Source organism: Petromyzon marinus (genome assembly GCF_048934315.1).
Source record: "Petromyzon marinus isolate PM22_M1 ecotype Great Lakes invasive population chromosome 68 unlocalized genomic scaffold, UKy_Petmar_22M1.pri1.0 chr68_unloc.1, whole genome shotgun sequence".
NCBI lineage: Eukaryota > Metazoa > Chordata > Hyperoartia > Petromyzontiformes > Petromyzontidae > Petromyzon > Petromyzon marinus.
This window is the reverse complement of record NW_027422597.1, coordinates 2,284,117-2,312,114: the sequence shown is the minus strand read 5'-3', so window position 1 is coordinate 2,312,114 and position 27,998 is coordinate 2,284,117. Positions and strand designations below refer to the sequence as shown.

The 27,998-nt window shown below is 48.3% G+C and overlaps 2 protein-coding genes across 3 annotated transcripts in view; one reads left to right on the top strand and one right to left on the bottom strand.

Annotated features, from left to right (window-relative positions):
- The window catches only part of LOC116958036 (BPTI/Kunitz domain-containing protein-like), a 67,331-nt gene that overhangs the window by 1,923 nt on the left and 37,410 nt on the right, over positions 1-27,998 (bottom strand). The gene's annotated exons all lie outside the window — the stretch shown is intronic.
- LOC116958034 (E3 ubiquitin/ISG15 ligase TRIM25-like) lies at positions 22-27,203 on the top strand. Its single transcript, XM_032980514.2, has 6 exons — positions 22-3,018; positions 6,280-6,375; positions 10,426-10,659; positions 11,484-11,506; positions 18,905-19,008; positions 22,131-27,203. Exons 1-6 carry the CDS (start codon positions 2,440-2,442, stop codon positions 22,676-22,678), a joined length of 1,584 nt encoding a protein of 527 aa, XP_032836405.2. The 5' UTR covers positions 22-2,439; the 3' UTR covers positions 22,679-27,203.

The following is a 27,998-nucleotide window of genomic DNA, read 5'->3' as shown; positions in this document are numbered from 1 at the left end:
CGATAAAATTCTCACGACGTTTCGGCCACAACGCAAGCGGCCGAAACGTCGTGAGAATTTTATTGTGTTATTTTATTATTTTATTCTCATTCTACGTGGTGGCGACTTTACCGAAAGAACCAAAGAAGATGAATCCTTGCAGTCACGAAAGCTTTAAATCGAAATTTAAACTCCACCTTGGATCGTTACCAACAAGACGATCACTCAAAAATGCTCTAGAGGAGTCGGACAACCAAAGCTGCCACTGTTATCCGGTGGCCTGAAATAAAAAAAATATAGTTATAGTTGACCGATGTATGAAATTATTATGTATTTTTATTATAGTGCGCTGCTACTGCTATTGTTAATCCGGCTGTTATGGATTGGCTTATGCATCTCGCGAAGGACGCTAGGTTTAGTGATGTGTGTTGCGTGTGTCGCTATTGTAAACTTGTAATCACATTTGTTGGGAAAACGGTCACGTTGTTTATATAGCATTGTTTTAGTAAGTTTTAGACGGGCTTGGTTTGGCCCGATTTTTTTTATTTAGTATAGATTTATACTTACATTTTTTAAAATCTTTATTGTATTATGATTGTTAATGGGATCAAACATCGAAATGGAATGTTTTGCACTTTTTGTACGCAGCATGGACGGGTTGCGCTTTTTCCCGTAGGATTTCGTTGTTTACGTGCTGTGACGTTTAGATTTGTGTACAATGAATTTCAGGCGTATCGTGTAAATGCATTGTCTGTTGCGATTGAACCCAAATCAAGAGCCGAATGGCTCCCAGGGTAAATCCTACCAAATGAAACTGAATACTGTCATACCCAAGGCGGGGCAAGCCAACCCGACGACTTGGCAGGCCTATAAACGACCTACAAAATTCCTGGAGAATCATCCCCCTCGTCGATTCGGTGATCCCTGAGGAACAAGCTGGATTTTTCCTGCCCAGGCACTTTGCGGCGCTGGGGCTGACTGATGTGTGTAAAAATAGACTTCTTTTTTCTTTAGACGGCTATTGATTTCTTTGTACAGACATTACTTCACTTGAGACTTAGCCGGAACAGTTTTGTAAATCTACAGCGACGCCTACACGGTTAAGTGCTGTAGCCTTGGGGCCACATTCCATGACGTATCTCGTGGCATTTGAAGCTGCGATCGAAGTCACGTTGTTTCCTTGTTCATTGCCACCGTAAGCCATGGTGATGGTGGTGATTAATGAATCGTTACTGCTGGATGATGATGATGATGATTATGATGACCACCACCCACACCCCCCCCATTAACTGGCCTTACCGGACACCTGTCAATCACTCACCACGACCTACTGACCCATCTTCAGAGCCGACCTACCCACGTGATCTCACTTCCGATCACTCTCCAGCCCTACCGCCTGCCCACCGACCCGCATCCGGCTACTTAACCGCCCTCCTGCACTCAGGCCAGCTCCATCAACCACCCACCACCCGGCCCATCATCTGCACATCTAGCCAAATCACCCACCCACCCAGCCAATCATCCATCCAGTCAATCGCCCACCCACCCGGCCGATCATCCATCCAGTCAATCACCCACCCACCCAGCCAATCATCCATCCAGTCAATCACCCACCATACCGGCCGATCATCCATCCAGTAAATCACCCACCCACCCAGCCAATCATCCATCCAGTCAATCACCCACCATACCGGCCGATCATCCATCCAGTAAATCACCCACCCACCCAGCCAATCATCCATCCAGTCAATCACCCACCATACCGGCCGATCATCCATCCAGTCAATCACCCACCCACCCAGCCAATCATCCATCCAGTCAATCACCCACCCACCCAGCCAATCATCCGCCCACCCGGCCAATCATCCGCCCACCTGACCACCTGTCCACCAAATCCAGATGACCACCAACCACCAGGACTAAGAATATTTTGCGATTCACACGTGAAGTGGAGAGACCACGAGGTAAAAAAAAATGAACGGGTGTTAGTTTGACAGAGATTTAAGACAATTCAAAACTCTGATACTTATACACACATTTTGAAAGGCAAAAGTACAATGACACAAGCAAGATTGTCTTTCACCTTTAAAGTGTATACTTTTTTTTTACCAAGGTGTGGTTTGCTATCCAAACACTCAGCCTCACCCTAGCCGGTGCAACCAGTCCGTGGGATAAACCATTACAGTTTCCATGGTTACCATGGTTTTTTTTTGGACAGATACAGGTGGAACATTCTCAGGGCGCGTCTCGAGGTATTTATAACTTAGCTGCGGGTGAAGTAATTTTATTCTTTCGTTCATCGCTGCTGTGCGAGCCTCATCAACCAGGGTCTCCTGAAAACCCCTGTGAATGATTATCAACATCTCACGAGATTGTGAACGGAAAGTATTTGATTTAAATATTTTTTTTGTTTGTTCCCGAGCCACAGGGAGCCACTAACTTCGAGTGCAGCCTCGGGCCATGGCGAGCACAGCTCCCGCCGCTGAGAACGTGGACCGTGAGTTGACCTGCCCCATCTGCCTGGACACGTTTGACTGCCCCTCCACGCTCAGCTGCGGCCACTCGTTCTGCCTCCAGTGCCTGGAGGACGCCTGGAAGGAGGCAGACTCCTACTGCTGCCCGCAGTGCCGCAAGACCTTCCCGCGACGACCCCAGCTGACGAGGAACGTGACGATCGCCAACCTCATGGAGCAGCTGCGAGTGACTGAGTCCATGGCTGCTGCTGCTACTGATGACGGTGTTGTTTTCTGTGACCACTGCCCAGAAGGCCAGACGCCTGCAGTGAAGACCTGCCTGAGGTGCGAGATGTCCTTCTGCACGGAGCACCTCGCGCCTCACCTGGAGAGGGCGAAGTTGAAGGACCACGTCCTGGTGGCCCCGATTGCGAACCTGGAGCGAAGAAGATGCAAGAGGCACAAACAGGAGCTCATGTTCTACTGCAAACAGGACGTGAGCCTCGTGTGCATGGCCTGCACCATCACCGGAGAACACCGAGGGCATGACGTCGACACGCTGGAGGACGAGCATCAGACACGGAAGGTGAGGTGTGCGTGGGTGCTACCGTCCCCCGCCATCACCGAATTGCCGGGGCCGCTGCCCCCCGACTCCCCCGTTACATTCATGCTACCGCCCCCCCCCCCCCTCCCTGGTTGTTCCGTGGGGTTCGGGTTACCGGCCTCCGACTCCTCGGCCCCCCCTGTGCCCCTGACTGTGTTGTCGACCGCGTGAGCGCGGCTCAATTAGTGGGCTCGGAGGCTTTTCGCCTGCCACGCGCTACCTGCCCAGCCCCGTGCACCAATCACACTCGAGGGAGTTGGGGGTCCGGGGTGAGAGGGCAAGGGGGGCGTCTGCCGTGCGCGCGCCCCACGCCGATTGGAGGGAGCCACTCCCGCTCCGATTTAAAGGGCCGCTTAAACAGCCGCGCGTGTGCACGCGAACGCCAGGCGCTTAGCTCTCCGCTTCGCTGTAAACATTCGCACGGGTACGCGAACGCTAAGTACTCCCGTAAACAGCCGCACGGGCACGCGAACGCGAACGCCAAGCACTCCGCCTCATTGTGAACAACCGCACGGGCACGCGAACGCAAGGCGCTACACTCCCCTATTCGCCGCAAACAGCCTCGTACGCGCGCGAACACAAAAAACGCTCCGCCCTCCCTCTTCGCACTCACGGCGATCACGACACAGTTTTATCCTCTATTAGCGGTTTTATTCCCCGCTGAAAAATATCCCGCTAAACTAGGTGCGTCTGTGGCGAGTCAGCAGACCCTAACTGGCCAATCCTGCGGGAATCCTGGGCTCAATCTATCCTGCCTGGCGCTCCCCTTTCTTCCCTCTGATCGGTTAGCCCAAGCTCACCTGTCTCTCACTTACGCTGACTTCCACTCTGATGCGCTGGGAGCTGTAGAAGGGCGATGCTGTGGGTCGTCTCCGTAGAAGATCGTGCCTGGCTGCGCCGAAACTCGTCACACGGACGATCCGAAACGGCCGGCTCCAATGCTCCGTGGACTTCGATGACTGGAAGAACTCTGCCTTTACTGCCTCAATCACCTGCCTTTTATCCTACCTATCACAAAGGCATTCCGCGGTGCCTGCACTTGCTCACCCGTGCCCTTTGATATTCGGATCTATAATCCTACCTACAACAAAAGGCATTCAGTTGCTCCCGCCCCCGTGCCGCCCTGTCCATTCAGAGGCCTGGTTATTCCTGTCCCTTTGTTATTTGGATCCCCAATCCTACCTATAACAAAGGCATTCCGACCCGTACCTCCCCTTGACCTCCTGCCCAATCGGAGGCCCGGGTTTTCCCTCCTTTTCGGTACTTTGATCTTACTCTGGTGACGTCACCGCGGTGGTTTCTCGGACGTCCGCTCTCCGTTCTCCCCGCTATCGGCCCACTGACTCGCGCTTGTGTGTGTGTGCGGTTCCACTCGCGGTGGCTCAACGGCCTCCGCCGTGACCACGTGACTTTAACGTCGGCACCACAGAGGCCCACGTGGTTCGAACGAGAGCTGCTCCACACGTGGGTTGAACGAGAGCTGCTCCACACGTGGGTTGAACGAGAGCTGCTCCACACGTGGGTTGAACGAGAGCTGCTCCACACGTGGGTTGAACGAGAGCTGCTCCACACGTGGGTTGAACGAGAGCTGCCCTACACGTGGGTTGAACGAGAGCTGCTCCACACGTGGGTTGAACGAGAGCTGCTCCACACGTGGGTTGAACGAGAGCTGCTCCACACGTGGGTTGAACGAGAGCTGTTCCACACGTGGGTTGAACGAGAGCTGCTCCACACGTGGGTTGAACGAGAGCTGCTCCACACGTGGGTTGAACGAGAGCTGTTCCACACGTGGGTTGAACGAGAGCTGCTCCACACGTGGGTTGAACGAGAGCTGCTCCACACGTGGGTTGAACGAGAGCTGCCCTACACGTGGGTTGAACGAGAGCTGCTCCACACGTGGGTTGAACGAGAGCTGCTCCACACGTGGGTTGAACGAGAGCTGCTCCACACGTGGGTTGAACGAGAGCTGTTCCACACGTGGGTTGAACGAGAGCTGCCCCACACGTGGGTTGAACGAGAGCTGCTCCACACGTGGGTTGAACGAGAGCTGTTCCACACGTGGGTTGAACGAGAGCTGCTCCACACGTGGGTTGAACGAGAGCTGCTCCACACGTGGGTTGAACGAGAGCTGCTCCACACGTGGGTTGAACGAGAGCTGCTCCACACGTGGGTTGAACGAGAGCTGCTCATGCCCCACACGTGGGTTGAACGAGAGCTGCTCCACACGTGGGTTGAACGAGAGCTGCTCGTGCCCCACACGTGGGTTGAACGAGAGCTGCTCGTGCTCCACACGTGGGTTGAACGAGAGCTGCTCCACACGTGGGTTGAACGAGAGCTGCTCCACACGTGGGTTGAACGAGAGCTGCTCCACACGTGGGTTGAACGAGAGCTGCTCGTGCCCCACACGTGGGTTGAACGAGAGCTGCTCGTGCTCCACACGTGGGTTGAACGAGAGCTGCTCGTGCCCCACACGTGGGTTGAACGAGAGCTGCTCCACACGTGGGTTGAACGAGAGCTGCTCCACACGTGGGTTGAACGAGAGCTGCTCATGCCCCACACGTGGGTCGAACGAGAGCTGCTCCACACGTGGGTTGGACGAGAGCTGCTCCACACGTGGGTTGAACGAGAGCTGCTCCACACGTGGGTTGAACGAGAGCTGCTCCACACGTGGGTTGAACGAGAGCTGCTCCACACGTGGGTTGAACGAGAGCTGCTCCACACGTGGGTTGAACGAGAGCTGCTCCACACGTGGGTCGAACGAGAGCTGCTCCACACGTGGGTTGAACGAGAGCTGCTCGTGCTCCACACGTGGGTTGAACGAGAGCTGCTCCACACGTGGGTTGAACGAGAGCTGCTCCACACGTGGGTTGAACGAGAGCTGCCCCACACGTGGGTTGAACGAGAGCTGCTCCACACGTGGGTTGAACGAGAGCTGCTCGTGCCCCACACGTGGGTCGAACGAGAGCTGCTCAGGAGCGAACGACACCGTGACCTGAGCTGATAAAGTGCAACAACAACAATAACAACAACATCTCATTAAATCAAAACCATCATGGACGGGATGATTCTCTCTCCACCGTCTTTTTTAAATTTTTTTTTTTATTTCAGGCCAACTCCCTTAGCCTCTTTTTTTCTCTGTTGGGCAATTCTTGAGCCGTCACTGTGGAGGGCTCCGTGTGGAGCGGGGCTGAGAGGGAGCCGCTCAGGGAGTGGAGTCTCCTCTGGTGACTTCGTCTCTTGCAGAGTGGAGTCGGAGCGGAGACGCGAGCGGTGGAGGAGAAGAGGATGGAGGCGGAGGCGTCCGTGGAGTGGATGGAGGCCGCACGCAAGGCCGTGCAGGTACCGCGCGTTGACTCTGTGACCCCGTGACCTCCACCCTGCGTGGAGTCTGTGACTGTCTCCCCATGAGCACGACTCCGTAGATTCAAGTGAACTCTGTTAGGCTTGAGTCGGTGTGTAATAGCTGTGCAGAATATCACATTATTATGGCCGTGGGTGCTTGAGATGTAAATAAGAAAATGCAGCATCATTAGACCTCCTTTGGCGGTGCCAAAATATAATAATAAGGTTTTTTCCCCCTTTTTTTTCTGGCAACAAAACTGGAACCTTTTTTTATTTACAAGGAATCTTGTTACTGCAATAACCACAATACTTGCGGTCAAAATGCAAACAAAAAACACACTATGATAATATGTGATGCATTGTCCTTGAAACCGATTGGTCCACACCAGAGACGGCTTTCTTTTTTTGTTGACCACAAGTATTGTGGTTATTGCAGTAACATGATTCCTTGTAAAAAAAGGTTTCAGTTTTGTTGCCAGAAAAAAGGGGTAAACCCCTATTCTCTTAAGAAAATACAACTTTTATAATAGAAATGTGAAATCTAGTACCACGGCAAAACATTGAATAAAATAATTTAACTGATTTTCTGCGTATTCTTGGTTCTTTCGGTAAAGTCACGTAGAAGGGAAATAATAAAAGAATACAAATAAAACAATAAAATCCTCACGACGTTTCGATTGCAACACGAGCAATCATCATCAGGTGTGAAAACCACAACAAGAAAATTCGAAAAAAATGTCTTGCTGTGGTTTTCACACCTGATGATGATTGCTTGTGTTGCAATCGAAACGTTGTGAGAATGTTATAGTTTTATTTGATTATTTTATTATTTCCCTTCTACGTGGTGACTTTACCGATAGAACCAAGAATATGAATCCCTGCAGTCACGAAAGCTTTAAATCGAAATTAGATTTTCTGCAGTTGAGAAAACAAAAGTGTATGGAGCAACGACTATATTTTAAAACTAGCAATTAATAAAACAAGAAAAGATTTCGGTACAATATGATAGGAAACCATAGCTATTGCATTCTCAGAAAAAAAAACCCATGTAAGATGTGACTTGAAGAGACATTCCAGGAAAACAAAAATATGTTTACTTTCATGAAACACACAACTATACGGCAATATATAAGCAAAGCATTTTCTTAAAACCTGTTTAAAATTGCTTTGTAGTTACCATTCATTTCAAAATGTTGTTGATTGAGTTTTAATGTCATATATTTCGTTGGTAAGGATAATTCTGTAATTGCATCTGCTTTTGAGATTTATGCAAGGCAATGGCTCTGAGCTGGTGTTATCAATTGCATGGTTTTCCATTGTAACCAAATATATGACACACACGAGGGCATATCCTCATGTAGAAAACTAGATGCCTTTGAACAGTGATGCTTGCGATGGAGACTTCGCATTCACTCTGCGAGCTTATCTCAAATACCGAAGTCCACCCATGAACAGCACGACAGCCACTGTCTGAAGCAGTCAGAGCCAGGAGGATCTGGCTCTTCTGAACACATTGCATGGGTTGACACGTTGACTGATCGCACAGGAAGCTCTGCGTGCGACCATTGATGACCTTCGTCGGGATAGGGGGTGGCCCAGGGTCAGGCCGAGGCTGACCTGGACGTGCGTGATAGAGGCCAAACTCAGGCATCGTGATCTAGGCGGCCAGTACTCTGCGTGGCGTGGAACCCTGTACAGGGTTGCTTGGCGATGTATCATGAGCACCGCTACGCCCTCCGCTGCTAATAATTGATTTGTATCCTCAATCAAGTCACCATGTGATAAGCGTAATTTACACCTTTTGTCAAACCAGTGCAACATTCTCCTCCTTTCGTATGGCTGATGTAGATGTCGAGCAACAGCTACAATTTAACATTCAGGTGACACAAGCCAGATAATTGCGCCAGGGGCAATGGAAGATATTGCTGCGAGCTCTCCTTCGTGTTTGTGCATTGGCCATTGCGTCGTTATACGTTGCGTGGTCTGTTCTGGGTGACCGCAGTCGCATGCCGGAGAGTTGATCATTTTCCATTTGTGCATCAGGTATCCGCATCTGCCGCGATTTTTGTGGCGATGCGGTTTAGGGTGGGGAACATGAGCTTTGTTAGAAGCTCAAACGCAGAGATCTTCTGAATTGCTTGTGAGTCGAGTGTTACTACTTCTGGTCCACGCTGGTGCTCAGTAACTCGGCTACAGAGTGCACAAGGGCCATCCATCGTTGATGTCTGTAGCGCTGGGTGCTGACGCTACCCAGCTTGTGCCTACGGTCCAGATTCACTCCGAGAGAGGTTGGAGTGGGGTCGTGTCACACGGTGTTGCTGCAGGAGGCCACTTTCAGAATGTGTTTGGGTATGGCGCTGACCATCACCTCCCTCTATGCTCTTGGGATGCATCCGGTGTTTATGGTTTTTGTGTACAGGTTTACCAGCCATTGGAGTCCCCTAGATCCCATCTCTATGGGGGGCAGCCTTTCCTTTCTTCATTGCAGCTAGACCCTTCCTCACTTCCTCTGCGCTGATGGCAGTGGGGTCTTGTGAAGAAATAGAGGACATTGTCTGGTATAGTTGGCGATGGACATCTCGCTTGATGGTTTTTTTTTTTGTCAAGCAGTCCTTTTGTGTTCTCCACTAGTTTGGAGGCTCTAGAGTTGGGCACGACTCTTGCGGTGCGGTATTCTGTTGGATGAGCGGCATCTCGGCAAAGTAGTAGGCCCCAGCCACGGTGCCTGGAGTGTGTCAAGTCCGCGGCCTTCAACGCACTCAATCCACCGCTGGCATCTGGCTGAGTCTAGAGACTCTAGCAGGGCCCTTCCAACCTGTGGGCTGCCCGACTGGTTGGTCGCACAGTTGGAGCGGGTCCTGGGTCTCTTTTGCCCAGCATGGAGCGGATTCTTTCCGCAATCCTCGGGGGATGCTCTTCTTAGCGCGCTGCAGTAAGGAGGCCAACAAAACGGTGATAGCATTCCGGTATCATTGGAATTTCAACTCACCACTCTTTCTACAGCCTCCTTATAGCGGTGCCATTCAGCTCTGGCCAGGTTCCACTCTGGTAATCGTTTTGACAAAATCACGATGGTTTCGATGTCGATGTGGGTCATGATGGGCCCATGTTGGCTTTTGGGGAAGCTTGGGAGTATTTTTTCGGGGTGCGTGAAGTGTGCTCCCACTTTGATCATGAGAAACAATGGTGAGGTCCGGGTTGTAGCCGCGTTGCCGGCGAACAGAGTGGAAAGTTGCTTGCTGCTTGGGATCGAAAGCCAGGTGCGGATCTTCGGCAGACATCCAGTCAGCGAGGTGCAGACACATAGAATCGTGGCTGTTAAAGTTACGAACGTATAGGGCTGGGATTGGCGCACTTATAAATGCTGACTTTGGCCATTTTGAATTAGGGGCTTGTACACATTGGTGATATGCAGCTCCCCCTGTCTTGATGCTGGTGGTGTGGGTGGCTTCTTTTTCGGTTGGTGGAAAGGCATAGAACTCTGTTATGGTGGTCTTCACGTATATGGCCAAGCCATAGTTCGGGTGGTAGTGGCTCATCGTCAGGTTGTATCCATGGATGTGGTAGCGACTGGCAGTATAGGACATCCAAGAAGTGGGTTTCTTGGAGTGTCAGGACATCGACGTTGCGTGTGTTCATTATTGTTCACGAGATACTCGCAATTCGCCCGGGAGAGTCCCTCAATGTTCATTTGGAGGATCCTTGTCCCAGGGCTTATCTGGCGCATTGTTTGGCCCTGAACATGACCGTAGGCGTGGCTTTTATTGTTGCACTGAAAACTGGGAGTTCGGTGATCCATGTTAGGGCACTTTCGTCGTGATTCCTGCCATCATCCACTTCAGTATAACATCGAGGTCTTGCCACAGCTGTTCGTTGAGCAGATTGTTTAACCATACTTTACCATATTTGTCCATGTGGGTTGGTGAAGGCAGCCCAGCATCCACTCACATATTACTTACCGCACAATTTGATGACCGCTACAACACCGCTACCTGGTGATAGGGCCATGAATATGAACTCACAGCATCCATCACACGCCCCTTGCAGGATTCTATGGTCCAGACCAAGGCTCGCATCTCAGGCGAGTTCACCCGCATGAGGGCGACGCTGGATGAGGACGAGAGGGCGGCTCTGGACCGCGTGGACGTGAAGGGGCACGAGCTGCTGTCCCAGATCGAGGAGAGCATCGCTCATTTCGAGCGCGAGATCGGCGAGCTCCAGGCAGCAGCCACGTGCCTGCGTACTCTGCAGGAGGAGAGGGACTCGCTCACGTTCCTGCAGGTAGAGCGCTCGCCGAGCCAGGACGAGTGCCCCAGTTCGCGTGTTCATTACATTTAAAAAAAAAAATAGAACACATGCGATGCAACACAAAGTTCAGAATATTTCAAACTTACATTAGAAATAAAATCTAATAATAATAATAATAAAAAATGACTGCTGAATTTACGAAGAAAAAACCATTAACGACGAACTCAAACATCCCACGAGTTAATGGTTGGCAATTTGTGGTTGGAAATGTATGCCAACAAATGTAACCACGTGGCCTTGCAATGTACAGATTGAGGCTACTTGACACTAAATTTAAATTATTCACGTAAACAAATGTAGACGCGCCAATAGTAATGCTGAAAACGGAAGGGCTTTTAACATCAGGAAAGCCAGGGACATTAGTATTTCAGAATTGACTGCTGATGAGTCTAAGAAAGTTGAAACCAATCCAGAGATTGCCTGCTTCAACAAATGTTCACCCTGATAAACTATCGACACTGGTAACGCGACGCTCTGGGTATTATTCACCATTGCAATGGAAATATTTGTGTATATTTGCATGTTGGTTAAATTCACTGTAACTCGATGTCGAGCGCCATGGACGCCTCTTCCCCGTGACATCGGGTACCGAGCGGCAACAGTTTCAGAGGCCACACCTTGCTGATGAGAACCATCGAGAGTCCGAACGAGTCCACGGCTTTGCCATGTTAACAACCGACAGCACTGGGATACGCCAATGGCTGAGCCCAGCCCAGCTCATCGCGCCTACCAATCACCGTGTGGTTAACGTGGCTAGAGGTGAACTGACTCGCGCCCCCTGTGTCTGACTCCTGCAGGTTCACCTTAAGGAGACAAACAGGTAAGGGACTCATGATGAACTCACACTGATGAACACACGAGGTGACGCCATGTGTGGGACATGGGCCACGTGATGGTGAGGATGATGATGATGATGGTGATGATGATGCTGCGTCATTCATAATACAGGTTTATTGTGTTGGATTGCCTAAATATAAACATCTCGTTAAACCCGCCACTACCCGCCACAGCGAATTAATAAGGTTTGTCACGTAAACAGAACATGCCAATTTGTTGCTAGTGTAGTGTAGCACAACATACTCTTTGATTCTATTCGGTAAAGTCACGTAAAAGTATAAAATAACAAAAAATATAAATAAAAATGTGTTGTTTTTTATTTTTTGTTATTTTATACTTTTACGTGACTTTACCGAATAGAACCAAAGAGTATGGATCCTTGCAGTCACGAAAGCTTCAAATCTAGAATAGTGTAACACAAGTCGAAGACGAAGTAGTTGCAGGAGGCACCTTCTTCATTGTAAAATTATTCCAGGTTCACACACAGGATCGCCTCCTCCCTTCCCGTCCAGCCCGGCCGAGACATAACTCGCAAAACCTGTCCATCCAGTTCATCATGGAAGTGAAAGCTGACGGAACTTTCCCATTTCTGGATATTCTGTTCGGGTGCGGTCGAAATGTCGTTCACCAAAAGAAAATGTACACTGACGTCTATCTGCATGGAGAGTCACACCATCACCCCGCACAGAAATCCTCCGTTATTAAGACCCTCATACATCGGGCTAAGAAAGTGTCAGATGATGATAGTTGAGAAGAAATTAACCATGTTAAATAAGCTCTGCAATTGAATGGTTACAATGATGCACAAATCAACAGGGCACTGAATTCCAAAACCAAATCAAATAACACGAGCGTTGAAACTAAGTAATTAAAACTATTAAAATACGGTACATTGCGGGAATAACTGATAAAGTAGCCAGATGTTTGGAAAAACAAAACATCCGAGTCAGATTTGGCACGGTACATAAAATACAGAAAATAATATCTGGTACAAAAGATGTATTACCGAAGCTATCAACAGATGGTGTGTACAGGATTAACTGCACTTGGTTTCAAATGCTATGCTGGGCAAACAGGACGAATGATCAGCACGAGACTAAAATAACATCAGATAAATATTAAATACTCCCAAATACAACTATCGACAGTGGCAGAACACGCGTGCCAACAAGTTAAGTGCAAAACTCGTTACTCCTGGCCAAGACTAATTAGATAATCTATCGAAATAAAATTAATTTTAACCGATCGGATAGCTACAGACTTAGTGCTGCTTGGAAGCGAATCATCAAATAATAAATTGTTTAAATGCATGCCTATATCCAGGCCACCACACTTCCATAGGGATTACCGTTGAACAATAGCAGGTCCGGCTATTTTAGTACACACATTCAACAGGGGGTACAAGAACAATGAGCTTGCATAATGTACATTGATTATATAACCCAACCAGCAATGGATAGCCATGGTCATTTATATGCATTCATTAACCCCCCCCACCCCTCTTCACTTAAGAAGGGCTCACAAGTGATGCCATCACGTCTACCCCTCTATTTAAGGAATGAAAGAGGTGGATTTCGCCACAAATCTGGCTGTCGCCTGGCTTTGCGCTCCAACACACCGGTGTGCTGTACTCGTAACGAATTGCCATGTTCTGTTTTACGTGACAAACCTCACTCATTTATTGTGTCGGGTGGTGGCGGATTTTCACGACACGTTTATATATTTACGCGATCTTACCAAGACAACTTCTATGGTGGATGATATTGCTTGTGGAAGCCTCCTACGTGTTATCCCGTGTCGTGACAGTCATACCTCGGTTAACGAAGTCGATGCGCTGCACGACGTCACTTATTTCTCGGAAACTTCGTTGCCAGAGTTGGATATGAACAGGGCGGAGTGATAGGGGGATGCATTTCTGAACTTCAGAGAAGGCGGGAGAGGTGGGGGATACAAAAGGACAACATTTTTTGCGCAGTAGCCTTCACTTTGTCCGTTTAACACGTAGGCTTTCGCGACCAATATTATTCATAATAAAGGTTTTTGGGTTAGATCGCGTTTATTTATAAATGTGTCGTAACCCTCCACCACCCGACACGGCCAATCAGCAAAAAAAGTGTCACGTTGACAAAAGACAAATAATTCACTACTTTAGCCCACCGGTGTGTTGAAGAGTTAATCCACATTTACAGTTTGAGTACGACGTTTCGCTGGTAAATACATCCAGCATCATCAAGCAATTCGCCAGAATGGTAAAGCCCTCGCTCGCTTGCTCCCGGTTTGTCCGCTTGCTTTAAAGTGGTCTTTCAAGGTGAACTCTGCTAACCCCGAACAAACACGCCTACTTCACTTTTCATCTCTCCCACCTCTACCGGTCTCGTGACCTGCATGTTTTGTTTCCAAAGAAATGGATTCACGCTGCACGCTTTTGCCCAGTAAGCCTACGAGCACTCACTCGGTGGTTGTTTGGATGACTTCAAGGGGGATGGCAAAATAACTTTTCACTGCAAAAAAAAAAACAACCCCCCACGATGCATTGCTTTTGTTCCCAACACGAGGAGCCCGAGCAATGGCGGGCACGAGAGGGAGACTCGCAAAGCTCTAAGCTGATTGGCTGCTGATAATGTAGAGCGAACAAACTCCACTCGGTCGTGCTTGCGGGGTACGGGCGCAGAGTTAAATGTCTTACCCTTTTCTATCGCTTCGCAAATACAGTCCGTTCTCTCGCAATACTAATTTTTGATGACGTGAATTGGATATGCCACAATCGAGTGAACAGAACTCGGTCATGCGAGTAGGAACAAGCGGCTGTACGGCTGCCTCAGCGTAGCATCACGCAGGGCACTGGGATGCTTCTAGATGACACTCGTGCGACTCAGCCTTTGTCGAGGCCTGCGTACGCAAACTCACGTGTTATCGCGGACTGTGCTTTGCCCCTATATTATTATTATTATCATATATCATTTAGTATAACGCGGTTTTTCCATAACGCGGCATTCTTCAGGAACGCCGCGACTACAGCCACGTTATAGGAGAACACGACTGTGGTGCGACTTTCATCCGATGCAAACCGCTGGCAGCGTGCGCTGCAGTGTTTACTGCACAGTTGCATTAAAATTGCGTCAATCGATTGAGGTCCGGCGAGGGTTAGGCTGAGGTGACCCCCGATGAGGACAGTTGAAGCAATTGGCGGGACCCCGGGGTCCCATCGCTGCCCAGGAGGCGGGAAAAACCGCGTAGCGACACGAGCCTTGTCGCCTTACCGACAACGACAACACTCTAACGGTCAATCGATCGGCCTCGTCGAGAGCTACTCGGAGACACTTAAGTTTCGTAAAAAGTTGAAAAATTACACAAACACGTTAAATTCGCCGCCTCGGAGGGCGGCGGTGGGGCTCGCCTTGGCAGAGAAGCCGAGGATCGACGGCTGACCGGAGGGCGTCGTCGTCGCCGCTCGCGACCGCGGCTGACGCCCCCCGGGGCTCTCGTTTGGCCGGTGGGGTGGCGCCCGTCGTGTCGATCGGCGCAGCCTGCTGCTGCTGCTGGCGCTTGTTGGTGCGAGTCCGGGCGGGCGGCGCGTTGATGTCGGGATCGCGAGTGTGGGCGGACTGGAAAATAATAATAATTATTATTATTGACCCTGGGGGTCCCGCAAAAATGATTCAATTGCCGGCTGTTTAGTAGGATGATGCCAAGTGCACGATCGCCAATGTTACAATTCAGCCGAAGCCTGAAATTAAGGTCTTCATCTGATATTTATGTATTTATTCTAGAATTATCCGAGCTTCTAAAGGATATCCATCCACACACGACAGCCAAAGTGACGCGTTTCACTCGTAAATCATTAATTACTCCGCGTAAATTTTTTTGTGCTCACCGGTAATATGCTTAACATTTCAAATTGCCTCTTCCAACATTTATTTGGTGAAAAATGATCTCACGCAGACGAGTCGACCCAACAACAACGAAATGAATTCACCGCATTTTGGAAACCCGGGGTCAACCGCCGTCATATTTTGAGGCCACTGTTACAGTGGCCTCAAAATACAAGATAAGGAAATTAAGAAAGCACACACACAAACAACGATCCCTCCCCCCCCACGTGTAGCCGATGCACTGCACAGAACCACGCCCTTCCCGTTTTTGGTTAGCCAGGTCACTCGTTTTTTCAGTTTCAGTTTCATTTATTTTGGTATAGCCCTGTGAGCCATTCGGCTCTTGAATCGGGTGCAACTGCAACAAACAAAAACATAAAAACATGAACAAGAAAACATCTTAAAGTGACTTTGTGTGTGACTGTGCAAACAGAAAATCCAGGAAACAAAACATCAAAATATTCCTGAAAAAGCACCGTTACACCAACTGTGTGTGCAAAAATCCCAGTGGGATGCAAGTCAAACAACAACAACAACCACAAGACAACTTAGATTAAGGCCATCAGTCTAACTCCGTACTACAACAACAACAACCACAAGACAACTTAGATTAAGGCCATCAGTCTAACTCCGTACTACAACAACAACCACAAGAAAACTTAGAATAAGGCCGTCAGTCTAACTCCGTACTACAACAACAACCACAAGACAACTTAGATTAAAGTCATCAGTCTAACTCCGTACTACAACAACCACAAGACAACTTAGAATAAGGCCATCAGTCTAACTCCGTACTACAACAACAACCACAGGAATACTTAGATTAAGGCCATCAGTCTAACTCCGTACTACAACAAACAAACATGGCCAAACCAAAGAACGTTTTCGAAATCACCAAAATAAAGCCATAAAAGCAATGTAACGGTGATCCTAAGAACTGTGACCGAATTTTCACAATAAACGACATAAACAACACGTAACACCAAACCCTAGAGCCATAGCTGGCTGCATGAGTCACTCCACAACAATAGTGCGTTGAGTGTGGGTAAAGTCGGGTGAGCGGCGAGGAAACTCTTCACCTGAAGGCGACTCATCAATAGGGGTTGGTCCGTCTTTAATTTTGGGCAAGCCACCTTAACAAGTTTCCACGCGGTCGTGCAACTTGTGAACATCAAGTTACTCAAAGCGTACAACATACAAACTCGAACGTACACTCGCACCTGTGTTCTAGCTCATTCCCGAACACACTGGGTTGCTGAACTAGTAACGAATTATATTCTTAGCTCTTTCGGTAAAGCCACGTTGAAGGGAAACAATAAAATAATAAAGCATATATAAAACAATAAAAATATATATATATTATTATTTTGTTGTTTCTCTTCAACGTGGTGACTTTACCGAAAGAGCTAAGAATATGAATTACTGCAGTCACGAAAGCTTTAAATCATAATAGTAACGAATCGTCATGTTTTGTTTTACGTGACAACCCTTACTAATTTCGGATGGTGGTGGGCTTAAAGATACTTTTATTATATTCACCTGATCTAATCCAGACAACCTGTTATAGATAATATTGGTCGTGAAAGCTTACTACGTGTTAAACACACACACACTCACTCTTAGATAAGGTAACCTTAGCCACTGCTGGCCATTAAGGGCTACTTTGCCTATCCTTCAGGATATGGGGATATTCCCATTATCGACCAAGGCATGGCGAGTGCCGCAGGATTTCACACTTTTGCGAGCAAGTCCTTGGGTTGCGGAAGACCCGACTTGCGGAAGACCCGACTTGCGGAAATCCGACTTTACAGAAATGCTCCCATAAATTATGTAAAAAAAAAATATGCGGAATTTTTTTGCGTTAGCTACGTAAGCGCAAATGGTTCAACGCTGGTGGGGTTTGCGGATGTATACCGAGGCGCCAGGCGTAATCCCCGCCTTATGCCTCGCTTCATGAAAACGCTGCCTTCACCAAGCACTAGGATTAAGGTAAATGGATTTTTTTGCAGCGTTAGATTTTATTTTCTTTCCTTTGTAGCATTACGTAATTGTTTATTTTCTAGGCTTAAAACTATTTATTTTTTTCCTCCCGTGTTTTTTTATGTATAGTTTTCTTCATGCTAAGTTGATTTGCTTGAGTTATTCAGGGTACGCACTTTATTTTTAACACAATTACACTTCGATTGCATATGGTCTCAGCCAACAGCGATCGGATAAGTCTCGGCCGAGCTTAATGCACGGTAAATGAACATTCGGAAGTGGCTGCTTTCTGTTAACAATCAACATTAAAATGTTTCGTGGCATCCATAAACAATTAGATAGAGCGTATGTTACATTAGTTTCATTATGGACAGTGTTAGCGTAGATATTCGATGAAATGAAAGAGTCATAGGAAGTGCAGGGCGTATGTACAGCGATACGGTACAGGTAGTGAAACATAATGGACGTCAGCACGATGCAGTACTGACGGTTTTCGAATTGGTAATCTGGTTAGAGCAGGCACAGCTAGTTCCGGCTATGGGATTTTATCTTGATTTCGGGGGGAAAATTATTCAGTGTCCAACGTACGGAAAATTCGCGTTACGGATCAATCTCGAGAACCTAACCCTTCCGTGAGCCGAGGACTGCCTGTGTTATGGAAGACGTTGGCTGAGTGATGATGCTGAGCGAGACGCTGGTTGCGTGTTATGATGCTGTGTTTTATGATGTGTGTGTGTGTGTGAGGATACTGTGCATGATGATGCTGTGTGTTATGATGCTGTGTTTTATGATGTGTGTGTGTGTGAGGATACTGTGCATGATGATGCTGTGTGTTATGATGCTGTGTTTTATGATGTGTGTGTGTGTGAGGATACTGTGCATGATGATGCTGTGTGTTATGATGCTGTGTTTTATGATGTGTGTGTGTGTGAGGATACTGTGCATGATGATGCTGTGTGTTATGATGCTGTGTTTTATGATGTGTGTGTGTGTGAGGATACTGTGCATGATGATGCTGTGTGTTATGATGCTGTGTTTTATGATGTGTGTGTGTGTGAGGATACTGTGCATGATGATGCTGTGTGTTATGATGCTGTGTTTTATGATGTGTGTGTGTGTGAGGATACTGTGCATGATGATGCTGTGTGTAATGATGCTGTATGCGATACTGCTGTAATTCATATGCTTAGTTCTTTCGGTAAAGTCACGTTGAAGGGAAACAATAATATATATATTTTATATATATTATTTAATTATCATATTCTTAGTTCTTTCGGTAAAGTCACGTTGAAGGGAAACAATAAAATAAAATAATAAAATATATTATATATTATTAAAATAATAAAATATATTATATATTATTTTATTATTTTATTGTTTCCCTTCAACGTGACTTTACCGAAAGAACTAAGCATATGAATTACTGCAGTCACGAAAGCTTTCAATCAAAATTTGATACTGCTGTGTTAAGATGATGATGCTGTGTAAGACGCTGGCTGTGTGGGTCACTGCTGGTTCTGGTCTCACAGGATAGATGCTTGGAAGGAAGCTGCACACTCATTTCCCAGCGAAGAAGACATTGAAGTGATCGACACTCTCCAGGGAGCTGTGGTCAGACTGCTGGCGTTCATGTGTGAGTTCCACGGAATCTTGCCGTGTGTGCGTGTCTGTTATTCTGTATCTGTGCTTGCACATGTATTGGTCTTTGCTTTTGCAATTGCAATTGCGAGAGTGGAGAGGTTTACGATCTTGGGCAGCGTGCCTATGACCAGCTCCAGTTTGGCCGCTGAGGTCTCACTCCGAATCAGTCGAGCGGTATTATCTTTCATAAGCTGTGTATTAAATTTTGATTTAAAGCTTTCGTGACTGCAGTAATTCATATTCTTAGTTTTTTCGGTAAAGTCACGTTGAAGAGAAACAACAAAATAATAAAATATATATAAAACAATAAAAAAATTCTCACGACGTTTCGACCATAACTCAAACGGTCATCTTCAGGTGTGAAGATGACCGTTTGACGTTTCGACCATAACTCAAACGGTCATCTTCAGGTGTGAAGATGACCGTTTGAGTTATGGTCGAAACGTCGTGATAATTTTTTATTTTTTATTGTTTTATATATATTTTATTATTTTATTGTTTCTCTTCAACGTGACTTTACCGAAAAAACTAAGCTGTGTATTGCTGTGTGGAAGCCACCTGGTCTGTCACTCCACATGAAGCTTTGGGTCTTCTCGGTCACAGTTAAGCCCTCCCTTCTCTATGTTTGTGAAACGTGGAGCCCTCTAAATCAATATCTGCGCCGGTTTGAACATTCAGGCTGGCCTGCGTACGATCCATTTTGGAATTAACCAGACTGGATTGTGTGATAATTGTTTTTTACCCTTTTATCTGGCAACAAAACTGACACCTTTATTTTACAAGGAGTCGTGTTTACATTTACCACAATACCTGCGGTCGGAACGCAAACAAAAAAACAACAACTCTGATAATGTATTGGTACTGTCCTTGAAATTGATTGGTCCACACCCGAGACGGCTTTCTTTAGAGCCTCGTCTCACATGGTGTTGGACCAGAAGACGCCAAAAGGCGCACAGTATGCATTGTCCTTGAAATTGATTGGACCAATCAATTTCAAGGACAGTGCCAATACATTATCAGAGTTGTTGTTTTTTGTTTGCGTTCCGACCGCAGGTATTGTGGTCAATGTAAACATGACTCCTTATAAAATAAAGGTGTCAGTTTTGTTGCCAGATAAAAGGGTAAAAAAACAATTATCATATTTTGTTACTGGCAAATGAGGTTTCCAATGGTTTGTGTGAGTTTACAGATCGTTGTAGATCTGGACACAGTCCCATCAGTGAGCTCTTCCGGTAAGCAAGGCTGCACTGCCCAAATAGCTTCTCTTCAGTCTGGCAGATGGGCTGAAACGGCCACAGCAATGGAGGGCAGAGGAGTGACGCTCACAACAACGAGTGGAGCGCCAGGTAGCTAAAACGCAGAAAATTGCCCCAATGGGGAGCATAGTTGGTGCACCTCCCAGTCATCTCGGTAAGTCAACCCATGGGCCTTCACGTGGCCTCAAAGTGCACCTAGCATGGCACAAGTGCCGTGGTGACGTCACCGCCACTTACTGGTGAACGGCGGTTGTTGTAGTTGTGTCTTTGTGCGTGTGTAGAGTTTATAATGACGAATAAACGTCTTATGAGGCACACTCTGTTTATTGTAATACTTCTCTTTGCACAGTCCTTAACACACAGAGGGGTATACGGTTCCCTCACCGGATACCCTAAGAAGGTACAGCCTCCGGACTTAGCGTGACCTACACACAAGTCTCTTTGCTAACCTAAGCAGGTACAGCCTCCTATCTTGGCGGGACTTACTTATGCGTCTACCGCTATCCTAGCCTAGAGTCCTCTGGTTGGGACCTAGGGGAGGCTATCTGACCCACCGCTGGCCCGGTGGGTCTTGACCACTGGATGCGCCGAGCCTTAGCCCTGAGAAGGGCTGGAAGGCTGGGTCCAGGGTCCTGGCTATCTTCAACCCGGGCTTCGGTCTTCGTGTAGGGAGAGAACTCCCCGTGCTCTGCGTGGTCACCCTTCCTATACTCGTTCGTGGCCAGGTGTAACCAATCACACATTCCCACGTGGAACTGTCTGATTGGTTCTTACCAAACTGTGGCTACCATCCACTTCACTTCGTCTGACGCCAACCGTTATGTACACAGAGGTAACGCTGCATTGCCCCTTTGATACCTAGTGGCAATGCAGGTTACCGAACAGTGAGTAGTTAACACCTCTACACGTGTATGGATAAGTGGGAGTGTGTATGTGGGCAGCGGTAGTCTAGCAGTTATCGCGCTGCGCTATGAACCCACCCACTCAAGTTCAATCCTGCTCATGGCATAGAGACCTCATCAAGCAGTGGATTGACAAAGTGCTGTACATGGTATCACACTGGTAGTTACGTACAGGCATACCCCATTTAGCGTGGGGGGTGCGTGCCTGGAAACGAGAGCGCTAGGTGAATCAGTGCTATATGGGGTCATTATAGCATAGGCCCTATGGAGATGCGTTCTCGACATCATAATTTATAATGTACGACCAACATATTAGGGGTTCATTAGGTTATTGGAACAATAATACAAATGATAAACATTATTTATCAATACCGACGGTACAAAAATGTAAGTAAGATAAACAGTGTACTCATCAGTACATAGTGTGACCGGATATGGTGAACTTGGCAGCATTGGGAGACAGGGTGGGAGCTACAACTTGCACCTGGTGGTTCAGTCAAGTCCATGACCAGACACCCCCCTCTCCCCTTCTGTGAGTGGTGCAGTCCAATCTGTGACTTGACGCCCTCGTTTTTAGTGGAAAGCGCTCATTGGTGGAGAGTGAACGCCGTGCCAACTCAAGCATGATGATAGCGCTCGTTCATTGGCTGAGGGCAGAGAGCCTAAATGGGCGCTAACCCTGTACAGTATTGGGATGAGAGCGTACACTGCTATAAAGTACGGCTTTTCATCCTTGTGTAATATTTTTAGATATACTGTACACAAATAACTATTTAAACAAATATTTTACCGGGAACAGCCCTATAACGAATCAGCGCTGTACGAGGTAGCGCTAAACGTGGTATGCCTGTTTTAAATTATGAGTTTACGTGTTATAATATACGTGCATGTTAATGCATGAGTGTTATTGTTACAGTTGTGCTATTACACAGATACTGTTATTATCGTTACAACAGATGGACGCTCACCGACTCTGGACCCAAACTCAGCCCATGACGAACTCCAGACCTCCGCGGATCTCAGGACGGTGACGTGGATCGGTGTCGCCCAGGGTCGCTCCGTTCACCCACAACAGTTTGATCGCTATTACCAAGCCCTGTGCTCCGAGAGCTTCTCGTCGGGTCAACACTACTGGGAGGTGGACGTGGGGGCCGTGGGGGAGTGTCGGGTTGGAGTCGCGTACGGGACGATCGCGCGGAAAGGTTATGGCGATGAGTGCGAGCTGGGACAAAATTACTCCTCCTGGGTTTTATATAAAAATGACAACATCTGCTGCATGGTTCATGGTGGTGTCGGCACCTCACTGCCGGTGAGAGATCCTCCCCGGAGAGTCGGGTGTCACCTGCACTGGGAGGCGGGGCTGCTGTCGTTTTACTGTGCCGACTCCATGGAGCTGCTGCACTCCATCCACCACTCGTTTAGTCAGCCGCTCTACCCTGCGCTGGGTGTGTGGGGTGATGCCGGCGACTCAGTGAGGATTCTGGATCTGAGTCGTGCGTCCTGAGAGCACGGAGCGTCAGCAGCGCAGACAACAGGCCCAAACGCACAGACTCGTGCACACAAATGCAGCGGCATCATTGAACGTTGAGTGGAACTGCCGCTGTAGTGACGGCCTCGAGCCAACAGGGAGCAGAAGGGAAGCCGAGATGGAGATGAGTGAGGCCGTTAGGCCAAGGTAAACCCCAGTGTAGCTCGGGACCAGGGGTACAGACCCCAGACCCCCCAAGAGGGGTGCTGGGGGACAACGTCACGCTCCAGGCCCCTCCACACGGTTCCAGAAGGGGGGAGTGGCTAGGGGCGGAGTGAGCCAGAAACCGGTATCAAAGCCGGTCCCCTGAACGGGACTGGCAGTCATCGTTTACCTGAAGACCGAAGAGCCACCCCAGATACCTGGAGCTGCCACCTGGAAGACCCGAAGCGAAGAGCCCAAAGGACAGAAGCAGAACCCCTGGCTAGGGTCGGGACAAAAGTTTAACCAGTGTAGAGTCAGTGCTTAACCAGTGTAGGGTAAGAGGTTAACCAGTGTAGGGTCAGAAGTTAACCAGGGTAGGGTCAGAGCTTAACCAGTGTAGGGTCAGAGTTTAACCAGGGTAGGGTCAGAGTTTAACCAGGGTAGGGTCAGAGTTTAACCAGTGTAGGGTCAGAGCTTAACCAGTGTGAAGGTCAGAGTTTAACCAGTGTAGGGTCAGAGTTTAACCAGTGTAGGGTCAGAGTTTAACCAGGGTAGCGTCAGAGTTTAACCAGTGTAGGGTCAGAGTTTAACCAGTGTGAGGGTCAGAGCTTAACCAGTGTGAGGGTCAGAGTTTAACCAGGGTAGGGTCAGAGTTTAACCAGTGTAGGGTCAGAGTTTAACCAGTGTGAGGGTCAGAGCTTAACCAGGGTAGGGTCAGAGCTTAACCAGTGTAGGCTCAGAAGTTAACCAGTGTAGGGTCAGAGTTTAACCAGGGTAGGGTCAGAGTTTAACCAGGGTAGGGTCAGAGCTTAACCAGTGTAGGGTCAGAGTTTAACCAGTGTAGGGTCAGAGTTTAACCAGTGTAGGGTCAGAGTTTAACCAGTGTGAGAGTCAGAGCTTAACCAGTGTAGGGTCAGAGGTTAACCAGTGTAGGGTCAGAGATTTACCAGGGTAGGGTCAGAGCTTAACCAGTGTAGGGTCAGAGTTTAACCAGGGTAGGGTCAGAGTTTAACCAGTGTAGGGTCAGAGTTTAACCAGGGTAGGGTCAGAGTTTAACCAGGGTAGGGTCAGAGTTTAACCAAGGTAGGGTCAGAGTTTAACCAGTGTAGGGTCAGAGCTTAACCAGTGTGAGGGTCAGAGTTTAACCAGGGTAGGGTCAGAGTTTAACCAAGGTAGGGTCAGAGTTTAACCAGGGTAGGGTCAGAGCTTAACCAGTGTGAGGGTCAGAGTTTAACCAGTGTAGGGTCAGAGGTTAACCAGGGTAGGGTCAGAGGTTAACCAGGGTAAGGTCAGAGTTTAACCAGTGTAGGGTCAGACCTTAACCAGTGTGAGAGTCAGAGCTTAACCAGTGTAGGGTCAGAGCTTAACCAGTGTAGGGTCAGAGTTTAACCAGTGTGAGGGTCAGAGGTTAACCAGTGTGAGGGTCAGAGTTTAACCAGGGTAGGGTCAGAGCTTAACCAGTGTGAGGGTCAGAGTTTAACCAGGGTAGGGTCAGAGTTTAACCAGTGTAGGGTCAGAGTTTAACCAGTGTAGGTTCAGAGGTTAACCAGTGTGAGGGTCATAGCTTAACCAGTGTAGGGTCAGAGCTTAACCAGTGTAGGGTCAGAGTTTAACCAGTGTGAGGGTCAGAGGTTAACCAGTGTGAGGGTCAGAGTTTAACCAGTGTAGGGTCAGAGCGTGACCAGTGTGAGGGTCAGAGTTTAACCAGGGTAGGGTCAGAGTTTAACCAGTGTAGGGTCAGAGTTTAACCAGTGTGAGGGTCAGAGTTTAACCAGTGTGAGGGTCAGAGTTTAACCAGTGTAGGGTCAGAGTTTAACCAGTGTGAGGGTCAGAGTTTAACCAGGGTAGGGTCAGAGTTTAACCAGGGTAGGGTCAGAGTTTAACCAGGGTAGGGTCAGAGCTTAACCAGTGTGAGGGTCAGAGTTTAACCAGTGTAGGGTCAGAGGTTAACCAGGGTAGGGTCAGAGGTTAACCAGGGTAGGGTCAGAGTTTAACCAGTGTAGGGTCAGAACTTAACCAGTGTGAGGGTCAGAGGTTAACCAGTGTAGGGTCAGAGTTTAACCAGGGTAGGGTCAGAGTTTAACCAGTGTGAGGGTCAGAGTTTAACCAGTGTAGGGTCAGAGTTTAACCAGTGTGAGGGTCAGAGTTTAACCAGGGTAGGGTCAGAGCGTGACCAGTGTGAGGGTCAGAGTTTAACCAGTGTAGGGTCATAGCTTAACCAGTGTAGGGTCAGAGCTTAACCAGTGTAGGGTCAGAGTTTAACCAGTGTGAGGGTCAGAGTTTAACCAGGGTAGGGTCAGAGCTTAACCAGTGTAGGGTCAGAGTTTAACCAGTGTAGGGTCAGAGTTTAACCAGTGTAGAGTCAGAGTTTAACCAGTGTGAGAGTCAGAGCTTAACCAGTGTAGGGTCAGAGGTTAACCAGTGTAGGGTCAGAGGTTTACCAGGGTAGGGTCAGAGCTTAACCAGTGTAGGGTCAGAGTTTAACCAGGGTAGGGTCAGAGTTTAACCAGGGTAGGGTCAGAGTTTAACCAGGGTAGGGTCAGAGTTTAACCAAGGTAGGGTCAGAGTTTAACCAGTGTAGGGTCAGAGCTTAACCAGTGTGAGGGTCAGAGTTTAACCAGGGTAGGGTCAGAGTTTAACCAAGGTAGGGTCAGAGTTTAACCAGGGTAGGGTCAGAGCTTAACCAGTGTGAGGGTCAGAGTTTAACCAGTGTAGGGTCAGAGGTTAACCAGGGTAGGGTCAGAGGTTAACCAGGGTAAGGTCAGAGTTTAACCAGTGTAGGGTCAGACCTTAACCAGTGTGAGAGTCAGAGCTTAACAAGTGTAGGGTCAGAGCTTAACCAGTGTAGGGTCAGAGTTTAACCAGTGTGAGGGTCAGAGGTTAACCAGTGTGAGGGTCAGAGTTTAACCAGGGTAGGGTCAGAGCTTAACCAGTGTGAGGGTCAGAGTTTAACCAGGGTAGGGTCAGAGTTTAACCAGTGTGAGGGTCAGAGTTTAACCAGTGTAGGGTCAGAGTTTAACCAGTGTGAGGGTCAGAGTTTAACCAGGGTAGGGTCAGAGTTTAACCAGGGTAGGGTCAGAGTTTAACCAGGGTAGGGTCAGAGCTTAACCAGTGTGAGGGTCAGAGTTTAACCAGTGTAGGGTCAGAGGTTAACCAGGGTAGGGTCAGAGGTTAACCAGGGTAGGGTCAGAGTTTAACCAGTGTAGGGTCAGAACTTAACCAGTGTGAGGGTCAGAGGTTAACCAGTGTAGGGTCAGAGTTTAACCAGGGTAGGGTCAGAGTTTAACCAGTGTAGGTTCAGAGGTTAACCAGTGTGAGGGTCAGAGTTTAACCAGTGTGAGGGTCAGAGTTTAACCAGGGTAGGGTCAGAGTTTAACCAGTGTGAGGGTCAGAGTTTAACCAGTGTAGGGTCAGAGTTTAACCAGTGTGAGGGTCAGAGTTTAACCAGGGTAGGGTCAGAGCGTGACCAGTGTGAGGGTCAGAGTTTAACCAGTGTAGGGTCATAGCTTAACCAGTGTAGGGTCAGAGCTTAACCAGTGTAGGGTCAGAGTTTAACCAGTGTGAGGGTCAGAGTTTAACCAGTGTAGGGTCAGAGCGTGACCAGTGTAGGGTCAGAGTTTAACCAGTGAGGGTCAGAGTTTAACCAGGGTAGGGTCAGAGTTTAACCAGTGTGAGGGTCAGAGCGTAACCAGTGTGAGGGTCAGAATAGTCCGGAGGAAATACCTCCTGAGGGTATCTGGTAGAAGGGGCCGTACCCCTTTTGTGTTATGTAAATTTAAAATAAACGTGCTGCCTCCGGAGGAGAGAAGTCTCCTCAAGTTTTGTACCCACTACACAGACATAATACAAATACCCCCCCCCAACCCCCCCCATATAGCCGTCAACAAACTGTTGGGGCAAGTTGCGTCAGTGAGCACTGCAAGTTTGGCCGATCTACTGGCTCAGGTGGAGGGGTGAGCTCTAGTTAGGGGAGCTGTGTATAATATAGGTGACACGGGATGGCTCCAGAGGCTCAGCGGTGGGGGTCCAGGATTCTGTGAGTTCTGAAAGCCACTCCCACGAGCGTTAATACGCTGAATGCGTCATCACGAGAGTACCGGCAGTAGTGAGGCAGCGAGGGTTTTGCCGATCAACTACAGCAATGCTCTTTTCCCGTGGGCGTTGAGGAGCCATAACCTGGCTCACAAGGAGAAAGTGGTATCGCAAAAAGAATGTGAACTCCGCCTATCCCTTCTACATGGGACAGAGTGATGCCCCTTTGCACACAAACGTGGGCTTCTATGGGCGCTCCGGTTTCCTCCCACTTGTAAGTACACTAATGCCGTAATATGTGTGTTATAAATGACTTCCACGTCAATTCTTGTAAGGGGTGCTTCTTTCTTACTCTTTGGCTTCATTCGGTAAAGTCACGACGTAGAAAAAACAAAACAAAATGAAAGAAAACAACTAAATTAAATCACGACGTTTCGGAGGCAACACAAGCTTCCGTCTTCAGGTGGAACAGTCACAGCAGAATATCTGTCCATAAAGGATTTTGGGATAGATCGCGTTATTTATAAATGTGTCGTAACCCTCCACCACCCGACACGGCCAATCAGCAAAAAAAAGCGTCACGTTGACAAAAGACACAAATAGTTCACTACTTTAGCCCACCGGTGTGTTGTTGAAGAGTGAATCCACAACATTTAAAATTTTTGAGTACGACGTTTCGCTGGTAAATACACCCAGCATCATCATAATATTGGTCGCGAAAGCCTACGTGTTAAACAGAATATCTGTGTCAGGAGCACAGTTCAGAGACGACCGGGATTTTACACAGGTTAAGGGGTGGGGGGGGGGGGGCGGTGGAGGAGTCAGTTATGGGCGTGGGTGGGTGGGAGGGCTGGGTTAAGCAGCCTTTTGATAGACTGCAGGGGTTTCGAGGGTTAGGGCGTGGTGTACCGCACGAGAGCGGGTAAAACCCACCTTTTGTTATGCTGCGTGGGGGGTGCCGGGGGGGGGGAGGAGGAGACGTGCTGCGTGTGCACAGCTCCATTTTTTTGAAAGCGGCGACAAACGGCTGTTCAATTACGAGGTAGCCAAAGTTTTTACGTACAACCACTGACGAAAGGAGATGGCTGTTGGCGTGCCGGAGAGGAGAGGCGAGCTCCGC

Coding starts and splice junctions, on each gene's coding strand:
- LOC116958034 (XM_032980514.2), top strand. CDS start 2,440: ATGGCGAGCACAGCTCCCGCCGCTGAGAACGTGGACCGTGAGTTGACC. Junction 11,507..18,904: donor CACCTTAAGGAGACAAACAG/GTAAGGGACTCA, acceptor CTGGTCTCACAG/GATAGATGCTTGGAAGGAAG. Junction 19,009..22,130: donor CAGACTGCTGGCGTTCATGT/GTGAGTTCCACG, acceptor TCGTTACAACAG/ATGGACGCTCACCGACTCTG.